The sequence below is a fragment of the Botryllus schlosseri genome, chromosome 4 (genome assembly GCF_051294905.1).
Source record: "Botryllus schlosseri isolate E-star chromosome 4, Bs_hap1, whole genome shotgun sequence".
Taxonomy (NCBI): Eukaryota; Metazoa; Chordata; class Ascidiacea; order Stolidobranchia; family Styelidae; genus Botryllus; species Botryllus schlosseri.
The window spans coordinates 22,181,852-22,204,698 of NC_137239.1; the positions used below are offsets into that span (position 1 = coordinate 22,181,852).

The window sequence follows — 22,847 nt, forward strand, 5'->3', positions numbered from 1 at the left end:
ATACTAATCACGAAACAAATGAAACATGCCTACGTATAAAAAATCTTTATGTAATAATTGCATATGATGTTTTATCGCTATAACGAGGTATTTGGAAGTCACACTGTCGATTTTCAGGCAATATGTATGTACCCTCAAATTTATAAGTCCGAGCGTAAATCGAAACGTGATTTTATGACAACATTTGAGTTCATATTTATTCTATTTTTTGACAGTTGCGACCAAACATTCTTCTTTGGCTTGCTGTAGCTTAGATTATATTACTGAGAAAGAAAAGTAGTCACATTTGAGTTTTTTAGGGTATATGTGTCATAGGTCCCCGGGTCGTGTGTCATTGGACCCACCGGGTGGGGACCGATGACACGTTCGAGCAGCAAATTTTGAACGTCCATTAATATTTTTTGAGAAGACGGATATTCATGTATATGTGCGCGATAGGTAGAGCTTGTATCAAAGTGCTGAGCCAGCAAAAGATCTGCTGTTTTCGGCGGAACATTTCAGGGTCAGCGATCATTTTCCGATTTTTGATCCATCGGTACCACATCTCCCCTACTACCAGTGCACATGATTATTTTTGACAAAATATCCATTTGAAAAATTGTTAGCGCTGGGCGCGATTTACCTCCAGCTCGTAATTATTGCTAAGTGTATATTCCGAATTTCATATTTGCTTAGTCTCTCATCTGCCATGACTTTCCTTTTCATCAAATTATGCGTTGCGATTTCAAACAATCGATCTTTTTATACATGACGATATAAGAGGGCGCGAAATTTGTCACTGTCATCAAGGGGGCATGTCTACACTGTAAAAAATAAACCGTGTATTCAACGTGTTTTTTGCATGTTTTTTCCAATAACACGTTAAACGACGGAAAACGCCGACGTGTTTTTGAAATAAACAAGTTTAAAACCGAAAACGCGACGTGTTTTCCCATTAATCAAGTTCAAAACTGAAACGCAACATGTTTTTTACATTCTATGTTAAGACCATGCAACTACCAAATATATTGGTTGAATATATAAAAACCAAAGATAACTATGATGAGCACCAGGCGGACACGGAAATAGTTTCAGGGACGCGGATTCTGCGCAATATTGATACAGTGGGACCAGATTCGAATTGTATTGCACCAATTGGAACGCAAGATAATTGCTAATCCTATCGCTGACGATCCGAGCACTCAAATTAAAAAAAGTTGAGCTTATTTATAAGCTACTGTCGCATTGATTCCGAAAATATACATTAAAATCTTATCGGGGCAATGGAACCCCCTCGAAATGCACCCCAAAAGTCTGCAAATCGGCATTGTTCTGAACAATCGCAACAACGCAAAGGCCGTTGTTATGGTGATTGTGCTGCATCGCTGCACGATGCCGATTTTCAGAATTTGAAGGCTAATTCGGGTTAGTTCCATTGTCCTAATGAAATTTTAATGTATTATTTTCAGAATCAGCGTGACGGTAGCTTTCAAATAAGATCATCTTTATTTAATTTGAGGGTTCGGGTCTTCAGCTATTGATAACCGATCATGCTGCGTTCAGATTGCTGAGCACTTCAGTAGTCAATTCCTCACGGCGAGCAAGGGTGATGATGGGTGGTGCGAATCTATGCGTAGGTTAGTTATCTATAAAAAAAAAAGACATTTGAGTATTGGTCTTGATTGGTTGAAATACTGAGGTATAATTTCAGTTCACAGCTCACACGATTTCCGAATCCGTGGTTGGAAAACAGGAAATTTTACTTCACGGTCCTCGATTTCAGTATCCGTCGTGATTGGTTGCAGAACGACGGTAAAATTTCAGTTCACCACTCACACTATTTCACGATCCGACGTGATTGGTTAAAAAAACGGAAGTTCTACTTCACTGCTCACGTGATTGCCGTATGCGTTACGATTGGTTTGAAAAACTTTCAGTGCCGGGAAGCCACTTCCATCGGCGATCACTACGCGGCCAGAAAAGTTGGCGAACTGAGTGTAGAGTTTATTACCGGATGACGGTTATTGATCGTATTTGTCCAGTTAGTAGAGGATGCATTTCACATCAGTTTTCATCGGGGAAAGTGTTTCCGATTCATATGCGCGCCTGCGGGGTGTGCATAGTTGGTGTGCTGCATTTTACTGCAGTACGGTAACGTGTGGCGTGTGGAGGCAGCATATCGTTTAGCACTTACCATATATAGCTTCAGAGTGCATACGGTAACCAGTCGATTACAGTATATCATGTTGGGGAATGTCTTAGCTTAACTATGTAAATAATGAACCTAAGAAAGTTGAGCCGGTTGATATATTAGGAAGATGTGTATACCATGCCAATATGTTGCATTTTGTCAAATGCAAGATATGGAGGGACAAGTTTGCTCTGTAAAATTATGTGACAAATACGGCAAAAAAGAATTCATGTTGTCAATCAGGATCAAGATGGTACAATATTTTTCTATGAAGATTTTGACGGGCACTGTCACATTTGTGGTATCCTCAAGTCAGGCTTTGGGCGATATTTACACTGTTATTTCTGTGAGGCTATGACGGAAACCGGTTTCCTTTGTGTTTTACAACCTGGTGAAATATTTTACCAGAGACTCTCTAATTTACCGGTATACTGTATTGGTAAATTACAGTATGGTGAGCAATGTTCCCTCTAATTTTTGACGAGTCTGCGCACACTCACGAACTCACTGCGCAGACCCTTGGACAACACTGCGTAAAGACTAAAAAAAGGTCATCATATCGGATTTTTTGTGCGCAGAGACCGTGTTAGCACTGCGCATTTGTGCATGTGCGCAGCTTAGAGGGAACATTGATGGTGAGATGGCTACATTAGACTGCATCATAGAATATGTTTCAAAGTTTAATAGTGAACTATATGCCGATAGAGAAAAGTACCGGTAATTAAAATTGCGTAATTTTGAACATGACGTTCTATTTTTCAGATTCATCAGACTGGTTAGCGATTTATTACTCTTGTGCTATTAAATATGAAAATGCTGATCATCCATGGTAATATTAGAAAGGTGATCACAGTTGATCACCTATCTGAGATTTATGATGTTGTGAGATGTGCAGTTCGTAGTACCATCTTATACAGAAAATTCACTACGGAATATTACGACAAGTCGCTTGAATTGAACGGCGATTTTTATGAATTGTCTGCCAAAGATATGGGACAATATGACTGGTTTGACGATGGAAGTGAGTAATTATATTCTATGCATGTCAACAGAATTATCGTCGTAAAGCGATGATCATGGTAATCATACTGTACTAAAATTATCTTGTCTTGTTCGATATCTGTAATAGAAACGAATATAGATTTTTAGCCAAAATCACGCCGTGTTATGCAGGGCTTTAGAGCAGCCGCAAATTTAAACTGCTCCTGCTCTAGCTGCTGCTCCGGCTCTGAAATTATCGCATTGGCCTGTCTATATCAGGGGTGGCCAACCCGTGGGCCAAATATGGCCAGCGAGAGGGTTTTGCGTGACCCGTGAGCTAATTTCCTATTATATTATCGAAAATGAATTGCTCAGATTGTGAACTTGCAATGCCAACAAAAAATTACAATTCTGGCTGCGACACTTGGGATGTTGATGACTAAAATATCAGTTCCGACGCATTGGCAGATCCAGGGTCCAGTCACCTTTTCAGTAAGTCGTCGTACATTATAATAAAGTAAAATAGCAGCGAAATTTTTCTTCACGCTTTGCGTGTTTAATTTTCGCACGATTTCTTGCTTAGTGGCCTACCCCCTACTGAAAACGAAAAAAACGCCTATTTTATCCGATTGAGTCTAACTGTATTCGCAATTACGGGAGAAAGTCTTTTCGCGTTTGCGCTCGCATAAAGATCGTCAATGGTGAAATGGCGATATCAATGTGGCCAGACGCCAAATAGTCGTGTCCTTGCAAACTGAGTCTAGCGGGCGGTATACAATAGACCCGCAATACTCGAGTAATAATATTATTGACCTTGTTTATTTATAAATTTCGAAAATTTTATTCGCTTGGCGTGGCTAGTGGACCGCGAACTCGCTCGTCAATTGCATGTGGCCCTTCAGCCGAAAAGGTTGGCCATTCCTGGTCTATATAGATTACTAATCTACCATAGGTTAGTACTTTTTTGTTTCCCGAATAGAATATGTTGGAATATGTTGATATGAACTTCTTCAACGAATATGTGATGTTCTCCTAGGGTGATTTTATTTTTATCTAAAAACAGAAGATTTTGACCGATAAAATCTGACATTCTGACAATTTTGACATTTTTAACCCTATAAATCTTAATTTTGATGAAATTGTGATCTCGTATATGTAAATTGCCTGTTTTCCCCCATTACCTTAGAATTTTAGGCTACTGCTTATCTTCATTTCTGGTTGGAACTGTCTGTTCTTACGAAATAGTTAGGCCTAAAAAAACTTTTGCTCTTTCTGCAATAAATTGACTCGCTATTACCGGCAAGCTGATAATTCGCTGGGCTTTAATGAAGATATTTATTACAGAGTCAACCTGCATCGGTATATTCTCCAGAAAACGAGTGCAGCATCGAGGTACAGCAGAAAGCAATAAGTGTCAAGTGGGCGAAAAGACTACGTGACAAGAAAAGATTCAGGTTAGGATGAAAAGAACATTTGAATCGTGTCATGAGGCCATTTTGAATGGGATATCAACACAAAGTCTGTTCGAGATTTAGCCGATGTTGATCGATGCGCATTGGGCAGGTATAAAGCAGTGTTGGGATCAAGTCACTGATAATGACATCCCCTTACCACGTTCATGCAATATGCTAGTCCTACAACGTATGCAAAGCATGCACCAATTATTGACGATTATTATCAATGTGTAATATCATACAGCAGGGGCGGCATTACATTCCAATTTTTCAATGTTGGTGACACACATCTCAGAAGTTTGTACAAACTTAATCCAAACCTTACTTCAACTATGCCACATTGCAGGGATCATGGAAAGACAAGCTCTGCAACAAGTTGAGGGAATGGAGAAGACACCATGAAAAAGAAGTTCTCATCTTAAACTTGGAATAGCAGAAGCATGGACGCTGCGGCAAACTCTCAGCAGCTTGTGGAAAAATCTAGTCAACGCTGCAAGAATTCTCGAGTCACAACATACAATGTGAGCATTTTAGTATCTTGCTTTCTTGATCTAGATATCCTCAATATGAATATTTTGATATGATACTGATAACGCCAACAGACAATGTTACGTCTAATTTTTCTCGTGTCTGTGCGCATGCGAGCAGCTTAGAAGGAACATTGGCAAGAAGTAGCACCTTGCACCGATAACCCGTCATGTTTTGATTAGGATCTATTTTGTCCTACAGAGTCAACATGTATACTCTCCACAGACGACGAGCGCAGCATCGAGATACATCAAAACGCAATAAGAGGCAAGTGGAGAATACCTCACAAGGAAACGATTCTGGATAGGATGAAAAGAACATTCGAATCGCGTCGCGAGGCCATTCTGAATGGGATGTCAACACAGTCTGCTGGAGATTTACCCGATCTTGATCGATGCGCATTGGGTACCGTAGGTATAAAGCAGTGTTATGATCAAGTCACTGACGGCACAATCCCTCGGCGTTTGTGGCATGCGCAATCATTTTTCATGACACAACAAATTACATATATATTATAACTAGGGCCATTTTTATATGACCTTAGAAAATCAATAATATGACTTTATTTTTTAGAAAATATGAATTTATGTGAAAATGGTGTAGTTTTACATGCAAATATCGGCACTGACGGAACTAAAGAGTAAAACCTATGCAACAACAGTTATACACGTCCATTTTTTATTCTAAATCACTGTTGCAGTACAGTAGTAGTGTGAAATGTTAAAGTCTTTGAAGTTACGATTCGGACGTAAAATGACTTTGGTAAGGAAAGTGAGAGCTCCACAAACGCTGATGTGGGTTGCCACTTCTGCAGGGGTGCATAAAGCGCTGGTGAAATGTCTTGTATTTGCAGCTCCATTATTTGTTAAACCTCGTTTTTGTCCAATCGCTTCTTAATGTAAATTTTGAGCTTTATGACCTAATCAGGAGAATGTGACTTCATAGCTTTAATATAGCTCAAAGGGATACGGTTTTGTGTTGAAATTGATTTCACGACTTGCTGATGCATAGAACGAAATATGGCTTTGAATGGCCCTAATTATTACCATGGGTTAGCAAAAAGTGAAGTCAGTTTTCAAAATGTATAAAACTCGTCAGTGACCTAAAGATACTTTTTAAATTAACATACATTGTTCTTTTTGGGCAGATTGTAGTTTTCTTGAATTTTTTAATCGCACATACTTCCAAACGTAGACATTTCTTCCTTAGATATAAAGGCGACCAACCCTCGGCCTGCAAGGCGATTCTAGAAATTGATTATAATATTTATTAGTACTCGCAGAAATATTGTCAGCGGGGAAACCTTTGCACAACGCGATGTACGCAGCCTCGCCGCAACCTTGATATTTCTATGTCCAAGCTTGGAATATTCCTTGTCAAATGAGCCCAGAGGTATACAAAGACGACCTGAAACTCCTTGCAGGACATGACTGCACACTTGCTTGTCGTAACATAATTGTCATCGAATTTGCTGCGTAGTAATATTTGTCATGTTTTCACCCTTGCTTGCCCAACCGTGTTACCTCCTGTCAGATGACTGAAAATCTTTATCACCATTAGAGGGGCCCGCGCAAGGTTTCAAAGTCGCTGATTTACTTTACGACGTCGCAGTCGCGTCAAAACATACATTGAGTTGATTTCTGACACTTCTCGTTCGGGTCGTCAAAAACTGGGGTGGATGGTCGGGATCCCAACGATCTTCAATTCTTCAATGACAACTATGGCAGCTTCCTGTTTGTTGACAAAGTAAGTTGTTTGGTGTATGTGAAAGCATTATGTCACTGTGTTGTGGACACAAGCAAATCGCATGGCTAACTGCCGTCAGGCTACATCATTCACAACATACAAAAAAGGCAATTTATGGCACTATTAACACTGTATTGCTGTATTAACACTGTATTTGATAAAAATTGGTATCTCGACAGGTCACTGTAAATCGAAAGAATGATGTAATCCAATATCAGTGAGTAACGAGATTTTCCCGTGTCCATGCTACTGTAGGACACTATGGTGAAATTGTCACTAGTCTATGGCGTCCAATCAAAGAAGATGATGTGAAACCAATCTTGGCCCCTCCTATTTCACTTAAAAAGTTGCAGTGTTACGACTGATGCTAAAATCATTCCACTCTGGGTACCATTATGCTCGCTCGATATCCTTGAAAGCACCATCACGTACGATCGTTTTCGTACCTTTTTGCATGACCCTGACTCGCACGGTAATGACTTATTAGGTAGGCTTACCATATTTTGGAAATCTAAAAAGAGGACACTTTTTCAGAAATTTGAGACTTGCAAAACCGGAGAAGAATTCTCAAAAATCGGTGAATTTTGCCCACTTTGTGACCGGTTGACAGGAAAATTTTTAAAAAGGTCAACTTTTCGCTCAGAGCTCCAATCACCGTTTTTCACTCCGAAATACCCGCCATAGAGTCACTTCTGTGCTAATTTACGGCATATCACTCGCATTTCGCTCTAAATGTGACCTAAATTTTCAAAAAAGAGGACAAAATCTCAAAAAAGAGGACAAAATGGCATCCTCCGAGGACACTTTTAAAAAAGTCAAGAAAGAGGACAAATCCTATTGAAAGAGGACGCATGGTAACCCTATTATTAGGCCTCATACTCAACTCGATTCTTAATCTCAGACCACATCGATAGTACTAAGCTAATATCATTTTTATTTATCAGGAGCCAAAGAATTATATTCAACGATCAAGTACAATACGATCCTGAATGAATGGAAATTTCTCTTCTATGGCAAAGTTATCAAAGGGGTCAGAAGCTTCCATCATGCTATGGCCATAATACTGGCAATATACTGGCTGTTCAACATCAAGTTCGCTCCATCAGCCTCTAATTGATGGTCCGTCGTCACGAACTCTCCTTCGAAACTTCCGAACGTTAAGTACACTGCGGCTGTCTCGAAACTTTGTAACGTTAGGTAGACTTTGGCTGTTCGTAGTAAATTAATTTGAATAATTCACCAAGGACAGTTCAACATTTTTAGCCGTTATAATTCTTGTGTCATTGCATTAGGTACTCGGCGCCTTTCACTGTGACAATTTGTAATAACTTAATTAATCGAGGACCGGTCAATGTTTCAAGCCGGTATATTAATTCTTGTTTCATTACATACGTTTCGAAACTTTCTAACGTTAGGTGTGGCTGACTGTGGCTGTTCATTGTAATTTAATTTGATTAATTTATTGAGGATGGGTCAATGATTTTAGCCGTTATTATGATTCTGGTTTCATTACATATGTCCAAAACTTCAAAACATTAGGTACAAGGCGGCTTACACTGTGGCTTTTTGTAGTAAATTAATTCATTGATGAGGGGCAAATATTTTTAGCCGTTGTTGTAAGAATTTTTCTTTCATTGCATAAGTTTCAAAACTTCTTAACGTTAGGTACTCTGCGGCCTGCTCTGTGGCTTTTTATAGTAAATTAATTCATTGATGACGGCCAATGTTTTTAGCCGTTGTTGTAATAATTCTTCATTCATTGCATAAGTTTCAAAACTTCTTAACGTTAGGCACTCTGCGGCTTACACTGTGACTTTTTGTAGTAAATTAATTCATTGATGACGGGCCAATGTTTTTAGCCGTTGTTGTAATAATTCTTCATTCATTGCATAAGTTTCAAAACTTCTTAACGTTAGGCACTCTGCGGCTTACACTGTGGCTTTTTGTAGTAAATTAATTCATTGATGACGGGCCAATATTTTTAGCCGTTGTTGTAATAATTCTTCATTCATTGCATAAGTTCCAAAACTTCTTAACGTTAGGCACTCTGCGGCTCACACTGTGGCTTTTTGTAGTAAATTAATTCATTGATGACGGGCCAATATTTTTAGCCATTGTTGTATATAACTCTTCTTTCATTGCATAAGTTCCAAAACTTCTTAACGTTCGGTACTCTTCGACTTACACTGTGGCTGTAAGTAGTAAATTAATTGCGCCATGACATGTCAATATTTTTAGCCGTTATAGTAATTCTTATTTCATGACGTATTATCCGAAACTCTCGCCATTTCAGAATTTTTCTTGTTTTGATGCATTTGTTCTCAATATACCATCATTTGATCCAACACTGAATTGCTTGTTTTAATTCATATCCTGGCTACAGATTTTGTGCCAGTCGGTCCAAGGTGAAAGGTCAATTGAAGTCTCAGGTCAGACGTGTTTTCGAGATTACATGACGGGCAGAAACATGTTAGGCAACAGGTGGAACCAAACCTGTCGTATGGTTTTACATGATGGACATGTATTAAGAGGTACCAGGTGTAAACATGTCTATGGACACCTTTATTTTTTACAGTGTAAAATGTTTGAGAAACACTGGTCTATCGCATTTCTGAATGGATTATCGTAAAGTTCTCTCTTATATTAGCGATTCTGCAGCTGAATTGGATTCGTAGTGGAAATTGGTCGTATTTATCACTGTTTTACAACGGCATACAACACCAAGAGACATATAACATAGAGCTGTCAATATGCTGCAACAACTTGCACGTGTTATCGTTGGAATTGGATATATCCTGATGGCCATCGCCCCCCATTCTGCGTCTTACCGGACAGTGAGCTTATCTAATTATAATGCGTCTGCCACAAGTATTCCGCTGCGAAATCCCCCATCATACCGACACACATATACGAGCGAGAACATAGTCCGTTCATTTATTGCTGACCGACACGAAACGAAGTACCAAAGCGAAATTACTTCAATTAAAACAATCCACGTTAAGTAACCTCCTCTTTACACAGTGCACGTATTGTGTAGAACGCGAAGCATGACATCACCCTGATCGACTGGTATATCATGGCCCGCTTCCAGGATCCACCAGAACCTTAAATTCTCATGCGACTTCCAAAATCCAGATGTGTCTCCTAGAATGAGCACGACGTGTTATCAGCAAGCTCTGATACGCTGTATTTCAAAGAGGATGTCGGTAACGAAGTACTTCTACCTTTTCGGAGAACTCAAGTAGCTGTCGCCTATATGTGTGTTTTAAAACACTTTGTTTAAAACATGTTTTAAACGATGTTTTAAACAAAGGCCTCTTAAAACCTTGTTTAAGTTGTAAAATTATGCCATAATTGTGTAAATACTTTTCGAAAAACATGTTGTATGAGCCTTAGGACAGTTACCATCCGATATAGCCGAAAGCTATCGATATGGGATGGTTGTAAACCTCAAAATAGTCGGTTCAACATCAAGCAATAATACTGATATTTCGTCAAAGGAGCTATATTTACACTATTTTTTCAATTGTCAATGTTAATCCACTATGGCGTCACAATTGAATATTCTTGACGTCATGGCTTTAAAAAAATGTTTTAAACAAGGGTCTTGTTGTAAACATGTTTGCTTTACATTGATTTTTGTTTTAAATGCAAACCTATCTATATGACTTGCACCATATTCATTCGAATAGGCCCATTAAGCCACTCCCTTGAAAAACGCCACTTGTACTTGTATATACATATTCTTGACGAGAAATTGACTAGGTTACTGATACTTATACGCGTGTTCAAGTATACCAACGATGAATACTTTGATGAACTGTTGTTTTTCACCGATTTTCACAATAGCGCAGGCTTCAAATCAGGTAGACGTCCCTTTCAGGCACCAAATTTTGCATCACAGCCATTCCAAGGGTGACTATAAGTCAAATACACTATAATTCGTATGGAGATATATCTAAAAATAGGGAGTAGGTTCTTTTTCCGTGTACCATCTCCCAAGAAGGCACTAAAAGATGCTACTAGTAAGCACCACATCTCAGGGTTATAATTTCATGAGTATTGGTATATTTCCCTCGTTTTTATCGATCGGAAAGACTTTAAAAATAAAATTTGGTACGAGAAAGTGTATTTTACCTGATTTTCAATTTACGCTATAGGGTATAGAAGTATAACGTGGTTAAATACACTTATTTTCCAAACCCCGGTTCTACAAAATCATGTATATACTACAAGGTATAGTGCACTCGCGACTTAGGTCAATCCTTATCTCACTTATGTGTTACGACCTGTATAGTCGAATGACCGTCCATCCCATACATTTATTTTCAGCCGATTCTAAAATAAAATAATTTCCCCTCCCCAATATCAACTACACTATCCCTCATTGTTGGCAGATGCCAACGATTATTACTATTCACCGTTGCCAGGATTCCTGAATGGCGTCCAGTCCAGATCCAAAAACGTTTGCAGATGCGGCCACGTTAGCTTTTCCACCCATGCCTGTTGACCTGAACAAAGTTAAGCGCACATTGGATGCTGCCACGAAAATACGGACAAATTCCACTTCTTACCTGCAGTACTAACCAACATGTCCAGCATTCCGTTGTATACCACAACTTTAACGCTATCATTCAGCAATTTGTCAACTAAAATCAATAGGTAGATAGGTAAGATTGAACCCATACTGTGGATGAAAATAGTGCACCCGCTGATCAAGATTATTAGTACGGTGTTCTAATTCACTGATTATTATTATTTGTTACCTCTATCAACGACTGGCTTCATGAAATCTTCCCTCATTGCTTCCTCCACTCCGCTGCGTTGAGATCCCCACACAACGTTGGAAGGAATATTGAAATACGAAGGCAGTTGCGCGGTCATTAAATCTCCGTAAGGATCAGTGTCGGGTACTTCAGGGTAGTGCGGGTAGAGAATGTTATAAACATCAACGTTGTCTGTCAGTTCCCCAACCTGGATTTATTTTAAGTATTGTTATACTCCTATATTTACTTAACAACGCAAGCGTATTTAAAATAGAAGAGACGTCAGGTTTAAATCTCTCAATTTGTCATGGTTTATCTATTCTATGGATGCTATGTATTGAAAATGTAAGGTGAGAGCGACCCTTGTAAGTAAAGATAATCTTGAAAACGTGATGACAAAACACAAACGTACTATCATGTTGGTCACGTTGGTGTTGAGAATTAACCTTACATTTACTATTTTGAAGGTAGCCTATAGTTATTAAATTGCGACTTGTCATAGCGCAGAGCAATGTAGCTAGGGTTGTATTGAAAACAAATGATTTTATTAAACCGCTTTTTCAAAAAGAATTTTTTTTTTCAAGTTTCAAAATTATCTGATAAATACATTATTACTTTCGAAAAAACTGTAGTATTAACCTACGGACGATTAGCAACCCATATAGTCGAAGTAAACTATTTGGAATGGTTCAAACCCTCGAAATTATACTCGGTTCAACAGTTATGGCACATAGTTATAGATCATTGTTACGGAATTGATGTTCTGATGATAATGACCGCCGGCCGTAAAAATGCATTTGTAGACTTGGCCTATTCGCTCGATTCCGGTTCGGTATTTTCGACTGATGAGTCACATTCACCCTATATTTTCAATGGTCAGTGTCATTCCACGGTGACTTCACAATTAAATATAGGTTACGTGATTGCTAATAATATATAAAAATAAAAAAATATGTTTTAAACAAGGGTCATGTTTTAAAGATGTTTGTTTCAAATTGAGTTTTGTTTTATATGCTACCCTAAATGTAACAAAAATTTCAAAATCAGAATCGTTGACTTTCCCGCCTTTCATTAATTAGTTTCAAATACAATAGAATTGCGATATAACGAAACGAAACGATAGGAATGTGATTGCATCAAAATGAATTTTATCAAAACAACAAGCCTACCGATAAATAGTCATAAAAGGGACGAACATGTTGCAATAAGGTCAACCCGCTTAATAAGAGCAAGAAAAACTGTGCATAAAATGATGGAAACAACAGTGTGGTATATTAATCGAATGCAATTGTAGCAAATCGTCATGGAAGGGGTACCCTGTGAATTTCCCTAAAATTCAAATGGCTGATCAAATTTATCGTGAGAATAATGAAATAGAACACAGTAGGTGGCTTAATTTAGTGCAGATTTCATGTCGAGAACACGGTTATTACAATGTGAAAAAATCCGGAATATGTACTGTAAAGGCCTTTAAGCGTAGTATTATACGCATGCAGACATCATGGATGAATTGTGGAGCAAGAGGCTATATAATGCTACAGTGACCATGAACACTCCCAGTAACGTGAAGATTTGAATTCTTACTAGTTGCTGGGTGTCCATCTTCTTCTGATAAGACGCCATCCATTCTTCATTATCTATTAATGTCTTAGCTTCCAAAGCACTGGCGCTCACTTCGGATCGCCCTAATTGGTCCAGCAAAGACTACAGGTTTACAAAGTAAAAGGCATTACTTTACGTCGACAAGGTTCTAAATACTTCTAGCTGCATACCCAATTGTGGAGATAGTCCGCCCATGACAGCACGGAATCTTCCGGAGACACGTAACCGGATCCAAGTCCGACTCCTTTGAAATTTACATTCATCGTTTGCATCATCACCTCCTAATGTTAAACAAGAAAAGATTTATTTTGAAGCTGTAAGGCTTTTTCGATTTATACTGTGCATTCAGTGAGAGGCAGTGTTGGGATGACTCGAGTCATGACTTGACTCGAGTCAGACTCGAGTCACTTTTTCGTATGACTTGACTTGACTCGACTCACTTTGCAAAAATGACTTGACTTGACTTGACTCGATGCTTCAAAAATGCGGATTGACTCGTGACTCGGAGCAAAATTCACGAGTCAATTTCAAGTCATCAAGTAAACGGTATCCATCAAATCAGTGTATTTTGTGCATATGTTCGTATTGTTCGCGATACGCTTGTGTCACTTGTGAGAGTAACCAGGCATTCACTGAATGCACGTTTGAATGATCCTCCATTATTGCATCACAAATATATTGACCACAAACGAAATGATCACAGGTTACGTTGTCGTAGTAGTAGTAGTAATAATAGAAGAAGAATACAATAGCAATTATTGCATCTATGTTTCTTGGACGGCTCAGTGCTAACATCGGGCAGTGATCACCTTTATCAACCCTATTGTATGACTCAAATCCATATCAATTTGTTACAACTTCTCGAGGCTTCGTATTCGATCCTATTGGCTGATATGATAACAGACTGTAGCATAGCTATACAGTTAGTCGCGTATTTTATTTGCGGTTCTACGTGTGCTTGATAGACGTCTTCTTGCATGCATATTAAACTTTATATTGGTAATTTGATGCAAGATAAATGGCAAATTATTCTGTCTTTCACACAGCTAGCAGAATGTAATCGCTGATACGTCGAAAATTCAATTTGACTTGAATTGTGACTTGACTCGTGACTCGACTTGACTTGACTTGACTTGACTTGAGTCACATCCAAAAAACGAGTGACTTGACTTGACTCGAGTCATCTTCGAAAATTGATTGACTTGACTTGACTCGAGTCAAAATGTGCAATGACTCGAGATGACTCGTGACTCGAAGGTAGTGACTTGATCCCAACACTGGTGAGAGGTATGCGAGACACTAAACTTAACTCATTATAGAATATCCCATAGTTGAACTATAATAGAATTCATTCATTGCTCCAGATAGCCAAGGTTTATTTGTCACCGTCTTATTTCGTCATAATTTTGGAATTATTGACATGGGTGCATAAATGTTTGCTATACATTATCCATCTGCAGATACAGATATATCTTATTCTAAGTATTCTGTTTTGTTCAATATATATTGCTATGATAACAAAACTATATTACCTGCGAAATCCGTTCGGCAAAGGCCACAGCAAATTTAGCACCGTACGATTGGCAAAAGATATACAACGGACTGTCCTGTAAGAGCGTCGAAAAATAGAATGTCATATCTACAACCATACATTTCATAGGCACGGCACAGTACCGATTCATTCTAAGCATAAATACGGGAACTTGATCCCACCATGTAAGAGGATTAGCTGGTATTCAACGAACAAAAACCTAACCTGGAGGAAATATCATCAGTGTACGAGGCTAAACCATAACTGTTGAATCGACTTCCAGAGTGTAATTATAAGTGACGTGCATTCAGTGTGACATTACTCGGCTGACTGGCTGTTAATTTCGCCAATGGTTCTTATTAGATCATCCTAGGAGTTGCAATCCGCTGTAAGCCACGTAGCCGAAGAGTAATATGGCAATTAATCTATTTTTTCTGACATTTATTCAGGGACAAATAATAAGTTTAAGCATACGTTTATGAAAGATATGAATATCGGAGGTTTGCGTAAATTTTCCCCTCACCTATTTTACAGAATAAATCGTTCCTAAGTAATTATGGCATGAGCCGAATCTTAATCCCAATCCGGTCAAAGTTCATACCTGAAATTCAGGTAATTTCTGGTAAAAAGTCTTGAGCAAAACCAGCAAATCGTCTGCCGCCTGATCTACATCCCTGGCAAAAGCTTCCTCACTAACGTAACTGTACCCGGTACCGACGGGTTGGTCGATGAATAGAGTGTGTGCCAGACCCGTCCATGACGTTGGCCTCCTTTCAAGATTCAGGTCCAGCGGCCCGATTTCTTCAAATAGACCATAGCCAGTGGACGCTCCTCCGGGACCACCCTAAACACGTAGATATTCATGAATCCAGTAATCCACAAGCCCTGATCATTGTGATCTAGAATCAAATCAATATAACTCGGATGGGGTCAGTAACGAAGTACTATACCAAGTACTATTTTGTAGTACTCATATACGTTCGACCTACGTACACTACTTACTCAAAGTCGTTTTGTTTTCAGATTAATTCCACTTCTATACTGGACAGTTTTTGTTAATAAGTTACTTTTCATACATTTCTAATTTTGGTAAGAACAATGTAGCTTTGGATATGTTTGCCTCAGTTCTATGACAGGAATTCTCATTGGAATCTCATCGAAAGTAGGATATTTACCACGGTAACTGAATATATTTTCGAAGATTGCACCAATGTGTAGTTTCATTACTCATTTTGCGTTAGTCGTGTATATAGATACACCCTGTAATTAGTGTGATACATAAAGTAATGACCACGGATTAACTATAATACTATTCATTTTACCATCCTACTTCCACTTGGAGTAGCCTAGTTATGACAAGTCATGGAAATGATTCACTGTTTATACCTGCAATTGAGTAGACATTTACGATGGTACATCTACTTCTACTTGTATACAAACGCTGTCTAATTTTGCCTCCGCTGCTGTTACTTCAACTGACCACTTTTTGTACGTCATACCTGTAACCATATCACTAACGGCGTGGGGTGTATCGCGGACATGTGGTTCGGCTTGAAACTGTCATCCTGGTAGTATAAAGCCCAAAACATATTCGCATTTTCCCGAACTTGAACATAACCGCTATCCGTACGAATACTTGACATCGCACTCTCAAACGGACTTGGCGACGACGTAGTCGTTTGGGTGAGTTCTGAAAATAGTGGTTAATGGGATTGAATTTTGAATTCTGAGTTAAAGTGTAATTAATGGTAATGTTTTAAATCAAGGGCCTCCACCCGCAACCTGCGGATGGAATGACGACCACGGGGGAAGCTTTGCGGCCGGCGCAGAAGTACCAATTTTGAATGTAGTGTATAGCGCGCGAAAGAGTTCTCCGATTTGGCTTTCGGACTGCCATATTTTTAAAGCTCAAATGGACTAACAGAAGAGACAGCAATCACTAAAATCAACGAAATATACATTGCTGACTTTGCAAATAAATAGGTTTCAAAATATTTATTCAGTACAATGTAGCCCGAAACTTGCTTTTGGGCTCTGAGTGATTTACGACCAGGTATAAATCATGAATGTGAAGAATCCAATGTCTTGCAATTTCCGTTAACAATTCGTTTTAAAATGTTGGGCCTTGCGACATATATGATGCTATCACCGCGTTTGGTAGGCCTATATGTACCGCGCTTGTGATTTTCCTTACCGCTTGTGATTTGCCGATAGTGATTTGCCTTACCTATCCTGATCCTGTGTTGTGATTTATCCTGTATCGTTTTAACATTAATCCATTAGTATCGTGTACCACGCGCACAAGAATCAGCTATACATTACGATTAGTTTACCTACCTTCCACAGTTTCTGAGGTGAAATATATAGGTAACACGATAACCATGAGCAAAACTGCAGTTATCGCCATTCCGCCGATGATGTACAAAGTGTGCTTTCGTGATGAGTCTTTGGGCTGTGAAACGCGTATAACATGCGCATAACTAAGTTTGGCGGAATTATAGACGACTTAGCCTATACATTACACTAATTGCAGGCATTCAATATACATTCGTAGGAATTCCACTGTAACACGCGTAAGGCCGTTTTGCGATACATATAATTAACTAGTTATTGTCCGTGATGCACCAAGCCACACACCCACATATATGCGATAAGCATCACTACAGAGCTGATCAACAATAATAAAAATTACAATAAGCCGAAGTTCTATCTTGGTATATACTATACAAAAATACACCAGTATCTTCATTCGATCTACTAAAGCTACACGCATAATATTCTGTGACATGACTGTCCCTATTGCATAGCGAGGACATGTTTATAGCATATATATACTTTTGATACTGTAGCCTTGATGATTTTCACGGAAACTTTGAATAATCACCTGTGAATATTGATCTATATACTTTCGATAGTGAAATTCAAATTGGATTTAAAAAATACCCCTTGTCAGATTATTAAATGTGGTTGGTAATGTCATTTAAATATTATATTATACTATAATATTATAGATGTTATAGTATAGAAGTTTGAAAGACGCTTACCTGTACATTTTGTGAATGTGGGTGGTCTATCTCGTCAAACCCGCCCATTATACTCAATTACTACTGCAAGAAAGACACAATAGCAATTGACCATCAAAATTGATTCGACTGTATATCAACTATTCATGATGTGTCGATTGCACAATACACCTGTTTCTGATTTCTTAAAACACCGTGCAAACTTCTTTAGTCTAATATCTGCGTTTTAACATTAGATTTCGTTAATCTGACGGTTATGACAGCCTACGTCATTACAATATTGCTCGATGCAATCTCACTAAAATGTGATCGGTACTGTTTCCTTATGTTCTTTGAATGATCTAATAAGGTTCGAACTTAGGACAGGGGATATGCGGTGGACAAATATTGCATATATTGGAGGAGAGGAGACCAGTAAACAAAGTGTAAGATGATTCATAGAATTAAACTCGATCGCCACCTACATGAAGAGTATCAGGTGCATTCCTACCTCTCTCACTTCTATATTGATTGCATAACTCAATATAATGTTGTCGGTACGGATGCTGCGAACCCTAACCGGATTTGTTTCGTGTGAACACAAACTTTGATTAAAGATGAGCGCGAAAATCACGACGGCACTATGGTAGTTCGAAGATAAATCGCTCAATGCCTTCAATCTGTGTAATGTATAGGACAGTGGTTCTCAACCGGGGGTCCGCGAAGAATTTTCAGGGGTCTGCAAAGCCCCTAAATTTAGAAAACGATTGATAACCGTAATTTTATTCCATTTTCAAAATAGAGAACTTACGAGGCAGTTTCGCTTCGTTACTGCAACAATTTCATGACTCGCACATCAACAGAATGACCGTCTGAGATGAAACATCATATTGTGCAAATTTTATTTATCAAATTAACAATAGCTAATAAATATATACATATTGCTGTTTAGAAATGTTTTGGGAGGTTTGTGGAAAAAATAAAATGTAGAATTAACAAGGTCAATCAGCGTGACTTCAAATGTTTGCAAAAATCCATTTTTCCAGTGATATACATAACCACTATTCCAGAACAACTTCGAGATGAGCTGCTGGATGGAAATGACTAGAATGGACGTTATATGTTCAATAAAAAATATCTGTCTCAATTCTGGCGGCATATGTGTTGCGATCATACCCAAAGGGTCGTCAGAAGCGTTGCCCATTATTATACCAATCGCCACCACCTATATTTGTGGAAATAAAGTTTCGGCACTCGCTCATGTCAAATCGAAGGGGCGGATTTTCAAGACACTATAACACGTATTTCAAGAAATTCAGCTGCAGAATTCGCTACCGTCAACCCAATTTCTACATTAATAGTGTGATCTCAAGAATAGTCATGTTGTTGCTGTTTGTCACTAGCAGTGGTGGCCCTACGAACGGGGGGGGGGGGGGTGGGCGAGACTCACCTGGGGGCCTTATAAGCATCTAACCGTAACTTCTGGGGCCCTCCGCCCCCAAGACCCCCCTTTCGCTTCTCTTATTATTATCTATCTTTACCACGGTAAGGTTCGGTCAGGTGCTGGATTCGGCCATTTCTGTTATTGCATGTGTGCATAAGGATAGACTACATCAAAACTACGTCATTCTACCGCATGCAGAGACGTGATGATTATCGGGATACGGGACTTATGTAACAAATGCAGAGATTTGATGATGATTGACACATCTGTACGTAATCATATTCTTGCTTGGTACACGGATTTCCATGTTTATTTGTTATTATCCTTGAAAAAAGCGCATCATTCAAATAGGGATGGCTTCGACCAGGGGGGCGGGCGTCCGCCCACCTCGCCCACCCCAAAAGCCACCACTGGTCACTAGCCTACAGGTAATATTAGAAAAACACAGATGACGGTTGCACGATAATTGAGCTAAATTTGAACTAAAACTCGGGGGTTCCGCGGGGGTCCTTGACCGTCCAAAAGGGGCCCGCGAAAACAAAAAGGTTGAGAACAACTGCTATATGATATTGCCGGGATTTCCGTTCCATAAAGGCCCCTCATTTGCATACAGTGTTGTTGGGCCGATCAATGAACCCTCTGAGTCCAGGAACAATTTGGTACCACAATACCCAAATTACTGTGGTGTCATCAGAAAGGACTGACTATGCCACTGCCCGGAACTATACGCAAAGAGAGAGATAGAGAGAACCTTTATTTGCCAACAGTGCAAATCAATATCATATACAACAAAAACGTAATCCTGTGAAATTAGACACATGGCAAGCAAGATATATACGGGATGGAGGCTGCTCGATACTAAAAAATCATCAAAGCCGAGCCACCCAAGCACGTGACGGTGACGGACACTAGTCATCATATTATTCATAACATAACCGCAATAATGTGATTTTCCGCGACATCCTCGAGAATCAATAAATTTCCGAGTATGCTGGGTTTATCTTAGTCTTGTGTTCACGTTCCTTTCCTGCAGTCACCATGATGCACATAGTTATAGATAACGTTACTTATTTCAGCTATTCAGATTTTCCGTAGGTGCATGGCGTGATAATAAGTGATACTCGAGAACTCGATTCGACCTGATGCTCAACGTTCAATTCAAAATCGAATCATCTATCTATTGAAACTCGATTTCTCTAACCTGCTTCAGAGAGATTTTGAATGACAGGTTTGGAGGAAAAATGAGACGTATCCTATTTTCCTTACGAAGCAAATCCAAGTCGCTAGCTGTAATCACTAAAATCTATTCGAATAATCACAGAAAGCTATAAACGATGGAAAAGAACGCTCTGAGTTTGCTCGAAAGTAAATCGCAATTGGAACGGGGTGACATCCTTGGCAACGTGCGAAGAGTTAATGATCTAAAAGTAATTATTACGATGTTAACCGTAATTTCGAATCAGCCGAGCACCATCGAAGTAATTGGAATGAAACGGTGTAGGGAAATGTGAGAGACTAATGTATGGCGAGGCAGTGTTGGAAAACGCAGGACATCTCTTGACACGTCGAAGATAGAAAATTATGATGATTGGTGTTGATCGTGACAATGTCATCAGAAAATCCATTTGTTTAAAGATAAAATTGACTATATATAGAGTGCAAATGATGGATTTAAGAGCGTGAGTTTAGGAGATATCGCTGCAGAGCCACACAGTGAGGTTTTAAGGTAATTGCGTTGTAGAAGCCGTTGGAAGTGATTGGTATATCAATCTGATGTTGACGTGGATTATGACGGTAAAAAAGCTGAACTTGAGATTCATGTACACTTGTACAGGAAGGTAGTGGTGATCCACCTAGCACCATGACAAATTGGTTTCCGCTCATTTGTGAAATCAATCTGAGACTTGATCCGGAGTAGTAGTATCAGGTATATGTTCGATCTCGGGACGGTGCCGTGTTCTTGTACTTATGATAATATTTCTTCCAAGTTGCAGGCTTTATTTATAGTATGGGAAAAATAACTGACCGGTGAAGTAGGTTCGTTTCAGTGGTGATACGGGGATATTACTCTCAATGAATATATAGTAAAAACAAATACTATATTGTATTAACATGAACCATGTAAAATGTAAGATAAAAATGTGGTTTAGAATGAACGTGTGGCGGCCAATTTCGTATTGTGTATTGTATTGTATCTGTACGTGATTTCTTAAGAAGATTGCATAGTTGAAAGAAATCGCCTTCATCGTGTATACCTGTGGAGTGGATTCACCCCGCTGGGCGGTAGCACATCCCTCGCGGCGCGGTGCGGCGCGGCCTAAATCGTCGAAAGTACACGTTATGTATATCCTAGACCAGGGGTCTCCAACACGCGGCCCGCGGGCCGCATGCGGCCCGCGAGGTCCTATTTTGCGGCCCGCGACCTGATTTGAACAAATTTCAGAAAAACGCTTAGTAAATCATTTTTAAACGCTGAAAATTATTTCAATTGAAACATAATGTTGTTGTTGTTCGAAGTAAGCCATTACACTGTGCCCAATATCACTATTCCTTACTAGTTGATACGGCTTCGACATGGTAATATCATTCCATGGATGAAGAATTTGCTGGTACGAATGGCATAATATTGCCTTGACGTGCAATGGCCCACCACTGCCAAGACCGACACGCGTGAAAAACGACTTCGGGCTCTCCAAAAGACCATGCTTTACGAGGAGATAGTTGTTTAGCAAGTAGGCCTACCGTGTCTAGCTAATCCAAATATTGATTCTTTAATCCAGGGGTGGCCAATCTGCGGTAGTAGAAGGGAAATTATGCGGCTGTCGACACTTTTGATAACAACCCTACGTTTTCTAAGATACCCCCTGCATCAGCTCCATCGGTGAATCTGATCTCATTGGCCGAGAAAGGATAAATATTTTATAGTAATATGTGAAACCATACGAATATTGACGAAATTCACTAATAAACATGAAAAATTTTTCGCGCTTCGCGCGACTACAGACCGGGGTGTCCTGTGACTATTACAACATAACTACTAACGATTTCGGTCCGCATAGTAAGCCGATGTGCATAAATTGATTAGTTCGGAGTGTACCGGCAATGGACATGGACAGGTTAACGTGGGCATTTGGCCCCAGCTAGTTTATCACGACTATAACAACCGGTATGCGGCCGCAGGCTACATGAGTAATCGAAAAGCGGCCATGAAGAGCAAAAATGTGGGCCACCCCTGTTTTAGCGGCTACAGAGTGTCAGGTATCGTGTACAGCTCATAGTTCAAAATATAACGAAATTGGAAATTGATGATCATGATACTTTTGTTGTATTTGTGTTTGTTCAATAAAGTATTATTTCTTTTGTGGTGACTATAACCGTCGCCTATGTTAGAGAGCACAGCATTGTAATAACGAAGAGTTATCAGATGTGGTTGCTGAACTGCTTTGCCTACTTTTATATCGATATTGATGTCCTGCGGCCCGCGGCATCTCGGCATTCGGAAAAGTGGCCCGCGACCCATTTTGAGTTGGCGACCCCTATCCTAGACATTGTCTGAGAAAATATCATTTATGTTTGTCTTTAGATTTCCGCAGAACTTGAGCAGATTTCAGCGGAACTTGGGC

General features: G+C 39.3%; 1 protein-coding gene and 1 long non-coding RNA gene across 4 annotated transcripts in view; one reads left to right on the forward strand and one right to left on the reverse strand.

Moving 5' to 3' along the window:
• The first annotated feature begins 808 nt into the window (after positions 1 to 808).
• Positions 809 to 6,495, forward strand: LOC145437429 (uncharacterized). Of its 2 annotated transcripts, none has more exons than XR_013914664.1 (3): positions 809 to 4,714; positions 4,952 to 5,126; positions 5,335 to 6,495. It is a non-coding gene; the product is annotated as an uncharacterized LOC145437429 (long non-coding RNA). The 2 variants fall into 2 exon arrangements; XR_013914663.1 differs by having other exon boundaries at positions 809 to 4,605.
• A 3,302-nt stretch (positions 6,496 to 9,797) lies between these two features.
• Positions 9,798 to 22,847, reverse strand: part of LOC145437436 (retinoid-inducible serine carboxypeptidase-like) — a 36,266-nt gene continuing 23,216 nt past the window's right edge. The window contains exons 1-11 of one of the 2 annotated variants that reach the window (XM_080314695.1): positions 17,823 to 17,969; positions 17,116 to 17,230; positions 16,278 to 16,468; positions 15,380 to 15,622; positions 14,780 to 14,854; positions 13,418 to 13,528; positions 13,230 to 13,349; positions 11,646 to 11,853; positions 11,454 to 11,528; positions 11,301 to 11,390; positions 9,798 to 10,023 (exon numbers count right to left, since the gene is read on the reverse strand). In XM_080314695.1, coding sequence (XP_080170821.1) covers positions 9,893 to 10,023; positions 11,301 to 11,390; positions 11,454 to 11,528; positions 11,646 to 11,853; positions 13,230 to 13,349; positions 13,418 to 13,528; positions 14,780 to 14,854; positions 15,380 to 15,622; positions 16,278 to 16,468; positions 17,116 to 17,230; positions 17,823 to 17,870 — 1,407 coding nt within the window. In that variant the 5' untranslated portion in view covers positions 17,871 to 17,969 and the 3' untranslated portion in view covers positions 9,798 to 9,892. Of the gene's footprint in view, positions 10,024 to 11,300; positions 11,391 to 11,453; positions 11,529 to 11,645; positions 11,854 to 13,229; positions 13,350 to 13,417; positions 13,529 to 14,779; positions 14,855 to 15,379; positions 15,623 to 16,277; positions 16,469 to 17,115; positions 17,235 to 17,822; positions 17,970 to 22,847 lie in introns of those variants that run through there. The other variant, XM_080314696.1, reaches the window with a different exon arrangement.